Source organism: Schistocerca americana, chromosome 4 (assembly GCF_021461395.2).
Source record: "Schistocerca americana isolate TAMUIC-IGC-003095 chromosome 4, iqSchAmer2.1, whole genome shotgun sequence".
NCBI lineage: Eukaryota > Metazoa > Arthropoda > Insecta > Orthoptera > Acrididae > Schistocerca > Schistocerca americana.
In genome coordinates, this window is record NC_060122.1 from 344949476 (window position 1) to 344965176 (window position 15701).

A 15701-nucleotide genomic window follows, 5' to 3' on the forward strand; every position below is an offset into this window, starting at 1 on the left:
TGAAATCGGAACTATAGGCAGTTGAAAGTGTTTTTGTTAGGACATTTTTATAAGTAACAGTACAAGATGCTAAGCCCCTTTTCTTCCCAGACAACACAACACAAGCATCACATTACATTGCAAATCAAATGTAATATTAGCAAGTTTAGTTTACATAATTTCTATGCACATTAATAAATGATTCCTACACAATGCTTTGCAACTGAAGTTTGAAAAGGCACTCTATGCAGTTTGGAACATGTAAGAGGTATCCTTCCAGTATATGTCTAAAATATGACAACAAGCAAATAGATGAGCTAGGAAGACTGTACTACACAACTGCTGAAGCACCTAAACAAAATCTTCATCTGCAAACCAGATGTTGTCAGATGCAGATGATATAAAAATAAAATGCTAGCATATTTTACATACTTTCATTCCATAATGTCATAAGGATAATATTTTGGGGTAACTCATCATTTCTAGCTAGAGTTCTCTGAATCAAAAAGGGCATAATATGAATTATTGGTGGTGTGAACACAAGAATGTCCCACAGAGGTCTTTTCAGGGAATTGGGGACACTAATTACACCTTCCCAACATAGTTATTCCTTACTGAAATTTGTCATAAAGAATCCATTTATTTTATCAAAGCAACATAATGGTTAATAGAGATTAGAATCATCCTCAACAAATTTTAAAGACATTTACTTTGTTCAAAGAACACTTATTTTCAATATCTTGCCACAAGTTATGAAAAATTTAGCTTTTAATAAAGTTAAGTTTTAAGAACAGCCAAAATTATTTTTTGATAGCCAGTTGCTTCTACTTCTATGATGAATTTCTTAGTCTAATCAACTGAAGTATATTATTAATAATATCAAAGAATACGAGTTGTAGTGATTCGAGAATTTCTGTGTAAATTCTAGAACCACTCAGCCTTCTACGATCTCAAACACATGATATTCTACATATGAGTGTGGGATGGTAAAATTCTACCTACTGTGTGCCACATGTCTGTGTGTGCAGGTTTAAAATCAGTCGCGAGAAGAAGGTAGACGCGGTGGTGGAATGGCACTGACAAGTACCTGTCGGACAATTCATAGATGTGTTAGTGCGTGTGTAAGGAAGAACCACGGAGTTTATTTGCAACTCTGTGAATATTGTGTCACTGACTGTTGTTATGTGAAAAAAGAACAGTTGAGAAGATAATACTGAAAACTCTTAATCTAGCCTTGGTAGAGGCAAGACCTGTTTTATGATTAGTGTGAAATAGAGTCATGATTATTAAGCCAGCTCTTTTATAAATGTAATTAAATTTGTTTCTAATGTTTGACGATAGGAGGTAATTACAGAAAGTCACATATACATATTGAAAGTGTGAATTTATATTCTGGACAGAGTCCAAATACATCAACGTAGATTGCCGAAAGAGCAGAGTTCTAGAAGAGAAGGCCTATTATAAAAAGTCGTCACAAATCATTAGAATGTGGCGACCTACCGGTATGTGAAAGGACCCAAGAAATGGGAATTTTAAGTCAAAAACTAGAGAAGAAGTTGCTGCATGTTGCCCTAGCAACCAGACATAACACAACAAGGGATTTACTCTGAACCATTGGAATATGTTCAAGTAGCCAATGAAGCAAAATTTGAATGATAAAAATGATGAAAGATGAAACATAACAGTCTAATTGAAACCCATTTAAACACTTAATTTTTAACCATAAACAGTAATTTCTGACATAGAGGTGCATGGAAATATATACTTGTGGAAAAGTTACGAAGAAAATAATTATGGAATCTTAATTACACTAATGTGTAGAAGCTCTGTAAATGAAGACAACAATTCCCATGAAGGGAGTCTCTAGTAATTAATAAAAAATGTAAATGTATTATTGTAAATACATATTAGAGAAGTTATTCCCAAATAAAATAATAGACATGTATTAATATCGTAGTGTACAAGCTGTTCTGAAACAAACATATGTTTATGTGTGTATTTTCAGTTTTTCTCAATTTTATTTGTTAATTAATCAAAAAATGATTGTAAATAATGCCAAGGATTGCTTGGGGTTGATAAGAAAGTATAAATAGTTACAACCATGTTGGCAAAGGAGGTCAGTACTTTGAGTGTATTTGGATAGAAAGCATGTAGCTTGTTGACCATGATTTATTTCATTATTGTAAGTATGTTACAACTTATTTCAGATTTGTCAAGATGCTTTTATTTACTTTGAGATTGTAATAAATGTTTAGTGGAGACATAATACTGGATTAATTATTTAAAAATAACTTTTTTTAACAGTAGCTGTTTCCCAGGACTTCTGCTGTGACAAATTGCCAGCTACGATGAGTGAATTAATGTATAGTAATGTTATATGTGGTGTATGGAGCTGGGATGCAGTGTAATTCTGTAAACTAATCTAGTATTTTGTTTCAGAATTAATTCGCTTGTTGAAATATTATTCCATTTTTTTGAAAACTGAAAAATGAAGAAAGTGAGTAACACTACAAAGGACTTAATGATACTAATGTGAAAATGCAGCTTGGATAACCAACTGCAAGTGCAAAACTTATCTGAATTTTTACTTTTGGAAATTGTTTTTTCATCTGCATTGTCATTATGGAGAATAATAGGGAGGTTAACAACAACAGGGAAGTTGACAATAATGGGGAGATTAATGGAAACATGCAAAATAGCGTAGATATTACTAATAATAATGTAGTTAATTGGGACAATGAAATCTGAGAGGATAGTGACCACAGTATTTATTTACTTATTCATCCGTAAACAAATTTCTTTGTATGGATGTCGTCATTATACATACATTTGTACATTATTTTGTCATATAAGGTAATGAAATACAAGCTATATATAATAAATTCACAATATATATATATTACACACACAATTTATCATTGAATTACATAATGCAGAAGAACCTGCTTCAATAAAAAGAAATATATCACAAGACTCCTCTAATACTTGTATAGGTAAATTACAATCTAGAATGTCCACTTTATAATTTTTTAACCTGATTATTTATTTATGCCAATTTTATGCTGCATGAATTCTCTAATCGAGTAAAAACTATTTTTTAATAAACATTCTGTAAGGAATGTTTTAAATTTACAGAGTTCCTTTATGCTTTTGATTTCTTTTGGCAATTTATTGTATATCTTGACACCTTGGTAAAAGATAGTGATTTGGGTTTTAGTTTTATTCATTCTGTCTAGGTACAAGCAATTACTGTTTCTGGTTTTGTGATCATGTATGCAGCTGTTTGCTAAGTATTGCTCAATATTTTTGTGAATAAAAACTGTAGTTTGCAAGATATATTCACTTGGGATCGTCAGAATGCCCCACTTTTTAAATAGCTCACTGCAGTGTGCTCTTTTGTGACTCTTGCTCATTATTCTGATAGCTCGTTTTTGCAATCTGAACACATATTCTACATTTTGGGCATTTGCACCCCAGAATATTATGCCGTAACTTATTATACAATGTATGTGTGCGAAGTATGTCATTCTCTGGCATGAACTATTGCACACAGTGACTAATATTTGTAAGGCATAGCATGCTGTGCAAATTTTTTTTTCTAAGCATCATAATATGTTCATTCCATTTTAATTGTTGAGCAACATACATAGCCAAAAAATTTGTGCTGGCTACAAACTCTACAGTTTCATTTTGAACTTTAAGTTTTGTCATATTCGGTTTTTTTTATATATATATATATATATATATATATATATATATATATATATATATATATATATATATGAGGTATGAGCGGCGGCAAATTGAAATTAGAAATTAGCGGAGATTGAGGCCTGGCGGATAGCGAGAAGAAAGGATATGCTGAAGGGCAAGTTCCCATCTCCGGAGTTCTGACAGGTTGGTGTTAGTGGGGAGTATCCAGATAACCCGGACGGTGTAAAACTGTGCCAAGATGTGCTGGCCGTGCACCAAGGCATGTTTAGCCACAGGGTGATCCTCATTACCAACAAACACTGTCTGCCTGTGTCCATTCATGCGAATGGACAGTTTGTTGCTGGTCATTCCCACATAGAACGCTTCACAGTGTAGGCAGGTCAGTTGGTAAATCACGTGGGTGCTTTCACACGTGGCTCTGCCTTTGATCGTGTACACCTTCCGGGTTACAGGACTGGAATAGGTGGTGGTGGGAGGGTGCATGGGACAGGTTTTACACCGGGGGCGGTTACAGGGGTAGGAGCCAGTCCTACTCCTGCATTACCCCTATTTGATTTTGTATTTATAACCCTGTATTCACCTGACCAAAAGTCTTGTTCCTCTTGCCACCGAACTTCACTAATTCCCACTATATCTAACTTTAACCTATCCATTTCCCTTTTTAAATTTTCTAACCTACCTGCCCGATTAAGGGATCTGACATTCCACGATTCGATCCGTAGAACGCCAGTTTTCTTTCTCCTGATAACGATGTCCTTTTGGGTAGTCCCCGCCCGGAGATCCAAAAGAGGGACTATTTTACCTCCAGAATATTTTACCCAAGAGGATGCCATCGTCATTTAATCATACAGTAAAGCTGCATGCCTTCGGGAAAAATTACGGCTGTAATTTCCCCTTGCTTTCAGTCGTTTGCAGTACCATCACAGCAAGGCCGTTTTGGTTAGTCTTACAAGGCCAGGTCAGTCAATAATCCAGACTGTTGCCCCTGCAACTACTGAAGAGGCTGCTGCCCCTCTTCAGGAACCACACATTTGTCTGGCCTCTCCATCATGACACTCTGTATTAGATCAGGATTATTTGTTGCTAAGAGGTCAAGTATGTTTCCTCAACCATTTACAATTCGTGTGGGCTCATGATCTAATTGTTCAAAGTAATTCCAAGAAAAAGCATTTAGTACAGTTTCGGAAGATGTTATCTGTCTACCAATGGCTTTGAACATGTATTTTTGCCAACAAATCAAGGGTAGATTGAAGTCTCCACCAATTATAACTGTATGAGAGGTGTACTTATTTGTAATGAGATTCAAGTTTCCTTTGAACTGTTCAGCTATCATTTGAATTGGGAGTTCGGTAGAAGGAGCTAATTATTATTTGGTACGGCTGTTGAGTATAACCTCTTCTCGTAATAATTCGCAGGAAATATGTGAAACCTACAGGAAGATGTACCATTTGTGTGGGTATAAGTGGCCATATACAGCCCTTAGAATTCATCATCTTACTAGAGTCTAGTCATGACGTCATTCTCGGATGGGACTTTTTGAAAGCTTCTCAGGCAATTATAGATTTAGTCACTTAAGGATTATGCTAGATGAGATGAGACACTGTGGACAGGAAGACGCACATCCGAGTGTGTGGAGACTGTGTACTTGATGAAGTGTTTATTCCTGCAGTCAGAACTAGAAAGGTAACTGTCATGTGTCATGCCATGCATCAATCCATGGATCTTGTAGTTGTATGTAAGAGAAGCATACCACTGGAGAATAACTTGGTCATCCCAGCCTCTGTCATCTTGTTTAAGAAGGGATTTGGTGAATTGTGGATAGTTAACTGTCGCCGAGAACTGCAGATCCTTCTAGGATGCATGTGCATTGCAAATGCTGAGCCATTAATTGAAGAACAGCTGAGCATCTTAGAAACCTCCCATGCCAAGTCTGTGGGTGAAATTAGCACTACCACTACGAGACAAGAGCTTCTAGCTTGACTATCACCAGATCTCTAAGGGACAACACAAGAAGCTACTTGCCATTCTTCCAAGAGTTCTCTGAATGCTTCAATCCACAGGTGAAGAGCAAATTAGACAAACAGATGGTGAAGCACCAGATTAGCACTGGGGACCAGCAACCAATAAACCAGAGAGCATACCTTGTGTCAGCAACGGAACTTCGAATAATGCATGATGAGGCAGAGAAAATGATGAAGAATGACATCATTCAGCCTTCGCAGAGCCCATGGTCGTCACCAGTGGTCCTTGATGGCAGTTGGCTCTTTTGTGTTGATCACAGGAAGCTTAATAAGATAACTTAAAAGGATGTTTACCCTCTTCCACGAACTGACAATATACTAGATTGTCTGAAGGGGGCTAAGTTTTTCTCAACCATGGACATGTACTTGGGATACTGGCTAATTGAAATAGATGAGGCTGATAGTGAGAAAACCACATTCACCAACCCTGAGGGCCTGTATGAGTTTAAGGTAAGGCTGTTTGGTTTGTGTAATGCACCAGCAACTTTTGAATGGATGGTGGATAATCTTCTAAGTCAGCTGAAGTGGACGATGAGTCTTTGTTATTTAGATGATATAATAGTGTTTTAAGAGACATTTGATGAACATATAAAAAGACTCAGGGCTGTTCTTAAGTGTCCCCAACAAGGTGGACTGAAAGTTAATCCACGAAAGTGTATCTTTGGAGCAAAAGAAATCAAAATACTTGGACACCTTGTGTCAAATGAAGGTGTGCAGTCAGACCAAGAAAAGGTGAGATCTATAACAGAATTTACTATTCCTAAAAGTATTAGAGATGTGAGAAACTACCTTAGATTATGTTCTTATTACTGTTGTTTTATCAAAGGCTTTTGCATCAAAGCCAGGCTACTCCAAGAGTTGTTAAAAGGTGATGCTAAATTTGTCTGGGGTGGTGCTCAACAAGATACTTTCAGTGTGCTGGGAAAAGCTCTGACGACTGACCCTGTACTTGGTCTGTATGATGATAGAGAACCTACAGAACTACACACAGATTCCAGCGGGTATGGGATTGGTGCTGTTCTGGTGCAAATTTTGGATGGAAAGGAGAAGGTTATAGCCTATGCTGCTAGGACACTTACAAAAGCCAAGAGAAACTACTCAACTACAGAAAGAGAATGTCTTGTTGTGATCTGGGCCATGTGCAAGTTTTGACGTATCTCTATGGAAGGATGGAAGGCCATTCACAGTTGTTACAGACCGTCATTCATTTTGTTGGTTGACACGTCTTAAGGATCCAACAGGATGACTCGCCAGGTGGGCACTACATCTTCGAGAGTATGACATTACCACAGTGTACAAAAGTGGAAGGAAAAACCAAGATACCGACTGTCTCTCAAGAAACCCTGTGCAAGACCATCAAGGCTTCGATGAAGATAGAGACTGTGTCGCTGCACTCCAGGATCTCTCTGCTGAGCAGAAGAAGCACACCAAGATATCTCAAATTATGCTTGACTTAAATCAGTCAGAGGATGTGAAATGGCAATTTAAGGTAGTTAATGGATTACTTTGAAAGAAAAACTGTGATCCGTTTGGAAAGAGGTAGCTACCAGTGATTCCTAAACACATGTGCTTAGATGTTCGACAGAAATTCCATGACACGCCTGAGGCTGGACATTTAGGATTTATTAAGACATACAATAGAATCAGCAAGAGATTTTTCTGGCCAGGTTTATTTAGGTGTGTCCGTCACTATGTGTCACACTGTCGAGAGTGCCAGAGGAGAAAGGTAGTCCCTCAGAAACTACCGGGCCAACTACCTGTTTCACCAGCTGAAACGCCTTTCCAGTGTGTTGAGATTGACCTCCTTGGACGATTTCCAATGTCTGCTAGTGGCAATAGATCGAATATTGTTTGCACTGATTATCTGACATGCTATACCATTATAAAAACCGTGAAAACAGCCGAAGCATCTGAGGTAGCCAAATTCATTGTGGAAGACATTGTATTAAAACCGGTGGTCCAAGGTCATTAATTACGGATCGAGGGACAGTTTTTCAATCGAATCTTGTGACAGATAAACTGGCAGTGCAACATTACTCATCACATGATGACTGCCTACCAACTGCAAACTAGCGGGCTTACTGAATGCCTTAATAAGACCTTGGCTGACATGCTATCAATGTTCGTCAATGTTGAGCAGAGTAACTGGGATGAGGTGCTACCTTTTGTGACGTTTGCCTACAACACCGCCAAACAAGACACCACAGGACTTATGCCATTTTTCCTGGTGCATGGTCATTAGGCAACTACGACGATGGACACTGTATTTCCATTACATGCTAATGATGTGGACAATGACTACGTCGTCCAGGTGTTAACCACAGCTGAGGAAGCTCAGCAATCAGATCGACTCCACACACTGTTGGCTCAAGAAAACGGTCACTGAAGGTATGACACGAGCCACCTCCCTGTTGACTTCCAGCCTGGTGACCTTGTCTGGATCTTCACTCCTGCTCAGAATGTTGGTCTCTCTGAGAAGCTCATCAGGCACTGCTTTGGACTTTATAAGGCTGTAAGATAGTTGTCTGATGGTACTTAGTTGAGGATTTCGACCCCGACACAAGATGACGAAAGATCAGAGATACGGTCCACGTCCTATGAATGAATCCCTGTAAGGATCCAGCAACCCCGGGTAAATTTGAAGCTCTAGCGACAGGCAACAAGCAGAAAGGTGACAAAGAGCGTAGCGGCAAAGGACGTTGTAAGAAGATCACCACCAGGGCGAGAATCAGTCTTCGGGAGTCTGAGTACTCAGAACCGATGACTCGTGCCTGGACTAGGACGACATAACACCGAGATGCTGTTCTCTTAAGGAAGGAGCAATGCTGCAGATGAAGCTGAGTAGCACTGTGGTATAGTGACTATGAAACTAAACTGTTCGCATGGAAGGTCTTGAGTTAAAAACTCACTTGGCTGTACAATTTTAATTTCTATATTCAGTTCAAGTATCAAGAATCATTGTACTGGATTGTTCTGTAGCTGTATATATACTGTATGTGTTCTGGCCAGGGGCAGTTTGCTCCATGCTCTTGTATGTGCAATTTCTGAATAAACCTTCGTTAAGTGAAGTTAGTGTTCGACATTCACCTAATTACACCTTCTTCTACATGACAATATGTTTTGTGCAAATTTTGTTTTCTAAGACTGTTTCATTAATAAGAAGCAACAATGAAAATTAACTTACATTCCCCTCACTATTTTGATGATGAGAAGGACATGGGGCACAAAATTTCTAACAAATGATGCAGTCTTATGACGAATGCCATTTTAGGAAAAAACTGGTAAACTTGTATTTTTAGATCACCTTATTTAAAGATTAAACTTAAAAACACAGGATGTCAATGAATGTTACTTATTTTGTTTTTCATTAAAGCTTCAGTATCTAGTTCCAGTTTTTGAGCACTACTAATCTGAAGGCAAGCTTTTAAGATCAGTCTGTCAATGAGCCTCTGTGTGTAGGTTTTGTTCTCTTCATTACAGAAAAAAGGTGCTTGCACAGGTCCAAAAATTCACATAATGGTAGCTGCTGACTTGATTAGTCAAGGAAATGTACAATGAGGAAATTCTTACTAAAGTATGCAAAAATAATTTTATTATGAAACTTTTCACGCAACCACCTCCCACACTGTCATCATCTAAAAAGTGAAGTGGAAATCCTTGAAGAAGGTCAATGAGTGCTTTTGATACCATTCAAAGTTCCACTCTGCTTCCATAATTGAAGATGACAACTTGGAGAAATGAGCATTTCCACAAAGTGTTTCATACTAAAGATATGAATGCAGTCGGATGTCAACACAGTCTTATCCTGCAATGCTAAATTAAATTCATTCATATGGTTTACAATGTCTCAGAGGAAGGCTGAATCTGCTATCTGCAATTCATTTTCCAATTCTGTAACAAGTTTAATGAGTCAATTACCTCAACTCAAGTGTATTTCACAGCGATATGGCACAAAACCATAAATGATTTCCAGGTCTTCCAAAAACGCTTTGAACTAATGTTTGAGAGCATGACCGCAGGTGAAATTTGTTGTTTGAGTCACCACTTCTTCACTTCCTTCATTGTTATACTCATAGCACATAGATTCTCTTGGTGGAAATGCTGTGTATTACAAAAAAGTCAGATGGAATGGGTAATAGTTTTAGCATATCTCGTAAAAACACTTACATAAAATTGCTAAGCAGTTGAAGGCTTTGTCAAGAAACTCATTGACCAGTCTGGTGTGGCAATGAAAGACAGCAAAAGGAAAGACAAAGTTTTAAATCTCTCATTTAAGAAGCCATTCATGCAGAAGGGTTGTAGAAACATACTATCGTTTGATTGGCATGCAGACTCCCATATGGAGGACATAGTAATAGGCATTCAAGGCACAGTGAAGCAACTGAAAGAAATGAAAATAAATGAGTCACCAGGTGTGGATGGAATCCCAATTTGAATTTACAGGGAGCACTCTACTGCATTGGCCACTTAATTAACTTGCACTTTTTGCAATTCCCCCACCCAGTGCAGAATACCATGTGGCTGGAAATATGGTCAGGTGATCCGTGTATATAAGTGGGGTAAAAGAACGGACCCACAATATTGTAGACCAGTATCCTTAGCATGGGCCTTCTGCAGAATTCTTCAACGTATTTCAGTTAAAATATAATAAGTTTCCTCAAAACAGAAGAGCTTCTGTTTACAAATCAGCACAACATTAGAAAGCATTGCTAGTGTGGGACTCTGTTTGCCATTTTCTCTCATAATATCCTGTGAACCATGGATGAAGGGCAACAGCCACAGTCCATGTTCCCAGATTTCTGGAAAGCATTTGAGAGTAGAAGCATACAGAATACATTTCAGTATATGTGAGTAGTCTGAATAATTCTTAAATAACAGAATTCAATACATTGTTCTTCATGGTGAGTGTTAATCAGCAACAAGGGTACTGTCAGGAGTGTCCCAGGTAAGTTTGATAGGACCCCCCCCCCCCCCCCCCCCCCTTCTTCTCTGTACACATAAACACATAAATGGTCTGAAAGAGAGGGTGAGCAGCAGTCTGTGGCTGTTTGCCAATGATACTGTGAGGTATGGGAAGGTGTCATTGTTGAATGGCTGTAGGAAGAGACAAGCTGACTTAGACAAAATTTCTAATTGATTTGATGAATGGAAGATTGCTGTAAACATAGAAAAATGTAATTTAATGTGGATGAGTAGGATAAACAATGCTGTAATGTTTAGATACAGCATTAGTATGGTACTGCTTGATACAATCACAGAAATTAAATATCCGGGCATAACACTGCAAAGTGATACAAAAGGGAACAACCATATAAGGATGATAGTAGGGAAGGCAAATGGTCAACTTCAGTATACTAGGAGAATTTTAGGAAAGTGTGGGATGTGTGTAAAGGATATGACACATAGAGCACTACTGGGACCCATACTTGATACTCCCTTCCAGGTCAGTTTAATGGAATACAATGAAGCAATTTAGAGGTGCACTGCAAGATTTGTTGCAGAAGGTCTGATCAACAAGTGAGTATTACGAAGATGATTCATGTAGTCAAGTGGGAATCCCTGAGGGGGTGGGGGAAGAAAGTTCCTTTTGTGGAACACTACTGAAAAAGTTTAGAGAATCAACATCTGAAGCTGACTACAGAATAATTCTGCTGCCACCAACATACATTTCACTTAAAGACCACACAGATAAGATAAGAGAAATTAGGGCTCATATGGAGGCCTACTGGCAGTCTTTTTCCCTTGCTCTATTTGTGAGCAGGACATGATAGGAAGCCACAAGGTACCCTCCACCATTCACCATACAGTGGCTTCTAGAGTATGTATTTAGATGTAGATGCAGAAACTGATATTTCCATTAACCATGGTTGCTGTGCCATCTGTTGCTTCTGAAGTGAGATTCTTCAATTGCACACCCACATTGTCAGCACTCCCACAAGTGAGTATATCTGCTCATGGTGCAGCATTTTCATCAGAACCAATGTTGCACTGAATACTGTTTTCATATATTAAATATGCATTTAGGTCACTTCTGGTCAATGTTGATTCTCCAATGTTGTATTAATTTAACTCACACCACTTGATCCCAGTACTTCCATATCACTGTACAATCTGAATATTCTTTTTAAAAATGAATCATAAAGTTCAGTCCTCAGTTCTATTTTGCACTCAAAGTAATCACAAAGTCTTAGTCACTTTAATTTCACATAGTTGGCTATCCTGGATCATTGTACTGCGGCACCCATATACATGAGTATGTTGTATGCATTCATAATGTTTGCATAAAAATATTAAAATATTCTTGAATCTCAACAATTTCAGTGTTCTTCAGTTACTTATTTCTTTTTTTTTGAATGTTTATCCTTCTTAATAAATCTTTTCATCTACTTTTAATTTCCAGTTTGAACTTCTTCACTGCAGTTTTGTTTTTTATCACATGGATCCTTCATGAGAGATTTCATGGTAGTAAAAGAATGACAATAGTTGAGATGAATTTCTTCTTCAAATATTACTAATTATTCTTTTATTTATACTTATTCAGAATTATTTTCACTGATTTCTTACAACCAAGAACATTTGTTACAGATTCCACTACGGACATCTGTTTGAGTGAACATTAATTCATACTAACGATAAATTATGGACTTTTTGACAAAGATTTTTACATAAATTTTATTAATGTTCTAGTCCTGAAGATTTATTGGTGACTTGCTTCCTGTTTCAAGGCCTCTCTTAGGCAGTCTGCACAGTGTTGAGATCTCCATGCATTTTCTGTGATGTAAGAGCTGTGAACTCTAAATCCCATAGGCCAACTAAGGAATATCTCAAACAAAAAACACAAAAAAAAAATTTGCACTAATACAGGAGATTATCCCATAGACAGAAATGACTTATATCTGTAGTATTTAAGTAGCAAAACTTTTAACATAAGATTAATTATTGACACGCTTACTCATTTATATATAACAGGGGTACAGAGAACATCACACTTGTAGCAATTATGGGAAAAGTCCAAAATTTAATTCAGGAAAAATTCTGTACCCACACAATATGAACCAATGACAGAAATATGTCAAATCCCAGCAATTAGAAGTAATTAAGTTAGTTAACATAAAGATCATTTATCCAATCTATAAACCTACTGGGTGTTTGTGTTGTCCTCATCATTTTATCATCATTCATGAATGTGGTGAGTTTGGACTGAGCAAAGGTTGGGAATTTCTATGGGCGCTGATAACCACGCAGCTGAGCATCCCACAAACCACACTATCATCATCATCATCATCATCTAAATCTACTGTTATCAATATTACACTCCATAACAATAATTTACCGGTTTATAACTCTATACTGCTGTCAATGGAGACTCCTGTTATGATTCTGCCTGTGATACTGTCAAATTATAAGAAAATCAGAATAAATATTATAGTAAATTCAATGATTATGAAACCTGAATCAAGCATAATTGTATTACATTATCATTTGTCTCTAGAAACGGTGTTCAACTATTAAGTTGCAAAGTGATATATAATGACCATCTTTTCCAATGGACAATTTTATATGTACTTGATAAGAGTAAATACTTTTTATAATAATTACCTGAAATAATGTAGCATCATCAGTGAGGAATTTTGGAAGATTACTGTCTCTCAATGCTCTAATAAGTACAACATCTTCACTCTTGTCAGGATTCTCCCTCTTCAGAGAACCAGCCATAACCAGCACACTTTTTACTGCCCTAAAATAAAGTTGTTCTGATCAACTTAAGTGTTAAAAGCCTAAAACATTTTACGTAATTTTAAATTTAAACTTTTTCTACTCATGTATCATTGAAATATTGAACTTGAACAAACTGAAAAATTGTTTTCCATTCTACATTCAGTTGTTGTATAATGTTACATTGTTTCAAATCTGCAGCTGAAAGTGGATATGACAGCAAATATTTTCATAGCTTTATTCGTGATAGTAAATATATGAGGATGTTAGGGAGGTTAGTATGGTGACATTTAAGTGACAGTGGTTGGAATATGGTGGGTATCAGGGAGAAATAATCTTATTTTTTCTCTATACCATCCATTGTTGCCTTCTGCAGCCTCCCTAAACCTTATAACAACCTCGTCAGACAACAGAGTCCCAGACCATTATTCATTTATTTTCTCTGGTATGATTAGCATAATCAGGATCTATCTCACATCTAACAAGGAAGTTTGCATGTTCTATAGAACTTTCATTATGAGAAGCATGTTATAAGTTACTTCTAATACATGACACTATTAAATTTTTAGTAATTACTATAGTGCAGAAAGAGAAAAAGGCACAGTTTACACTCATTCATGAAAAGTATGGAAATACAGAGAAGTTCCCAAACTGTAGATTGAAATAGTGATCGTGAGCAGCAAGGGACATGGAAGAAGAAGTGCACATGTGAGAGAAAGTGGAATGTGATAAATCAGAAATCATGGGAATAGGGAAAAACGAAGTACATAACTGAATTACATATGAAACAAGAGAGAAGCATCAACGAGAGCAGCTAAAACAGCACATCACATGTTCATACAGGAAAGTATATCAAATCTGATAGTATAAAATGTTAAGCTGACACACGGTAGTGTCAATATTATGACCTCACCGTTGTCCATGACATATTACCTTAATTAATGCAGTGTTTGTTCAATGTTATTTATGAAAGCCTGAACGATATTCAATGCATCAGGTGATTTTGTGTAAGTATTCAATAATTTGGTCATGAATAATGTATTCCACTCCAGTAAATTCTAAATGAACAAAATGAATTCACATGAGCATCTACTTTTCATTGTTTGAAAGGCTGTTGTAGATCTTGAATGTTTCAGTTTTCTGCCCCTACCCTTTTGATTTCCTTCCCCAGCCCCACACCACACAAGTTCCTGTTGGGAGATGAGCCCCACAGAAGTGTGTAGTAGCAGTGCTTAGGGTTTTCATGACTTGTTGTTTCTGTTTTCATACACTTGTTGTGCCTATGACTTCTTTTGTGTTTTGGTAGACTCGTTTCAACTAATTTTATAGTAATGTACAATGCACATCATAGATACATATTTGAGAGCTGATATTTGTAATTTTAGTTTGTATCTTTATATTAAGCAAATTTTATACTCCAGCTCCATTTTAATCAAATTTTTAAGTCATCCTGTTTTGGCTTATGCAGGACCTTATGTTTCCTATCTCAGGCTTTTCTAACACACCATTGTAAATTGTGCTTACAGTCAGCAGCACCTAGCCCCTTCAGTTATTTAGTTTGCAGATGTAAGCAAGAGTGGTAACACAAAACCTGCACCATGGGTCATGAGTATTCAAAGCATTCATCACAGTATTATCATGTTTTCATATCTCATGATGATGCTTATTTTCCTCTTTCACTAAGTTTAAGGAGACAAGTACATTACATGAGATGCTTCTCAGGTTGTGGTCATCAGTGCTTCTCCTTTTACTGTTGTAACCTATTGTTGTTGTTGTGGTCTTCAGTCCTGAGACTAGTTTGATGCAGCTCTCTATCCTACTCTATCCTGTGCAACCTTCTTCATCTCCCAGTACCTACTGCAACCTACATCCTTCTGAATCTGCTTAGTGTATTCACCTCTTGGTCTCCCTCTACGATTTTTACCCTCCACGCTGCCCTCCAATTCTAAATTTGTGATCCCTTGATGCCTCAAAACATGCCCTACCAACCAGTCCCTTCTTCGTGTCAAGTTGTGCCTCAAACTCCTCTTCTCCCCAATTCTATTCAATACCTCCTCATTAGTTACGTGATCTACCCATCTAATCTTCAGCTTTCTTCTGTAGCACCACATTTCGAAAGCTTGTATTCTCTTCTTGTCCAAGCTATTTATCGACCACGTTTCACTTCCATACATGGCTACACTCCATACAAATACTTTCGGAAATGACTTCCTGAGATTTAAATCTATACTCGATGTTAACAAATTTCTCTTCTTCAGAAATGCTTTCCTT

General features: G+C 37.2%; 1 protein-coding gene across 1 annotated transcript in view; it reads right to left on the minus strand.

The window, feature by feature from the left end:
- LOC124613475 (dynein axonemal heavy chain 6-like) overlaps positions 1 to 15701 on the minus strand; it is a 984594-nt gene that overhangs the window by 601951 nt on the left and 366942 nt on the right. The window contains exon 87 of the mRNA XM_047142181.1: positions 13314 to 13452. Coding sequence (XP_046998137.1) covers positions 13314 to 13452 — 139 coding nt within the window. The remainder of the gene's footprint in view (positions 1 to 13313; positions 13453 to 15701) is intronic.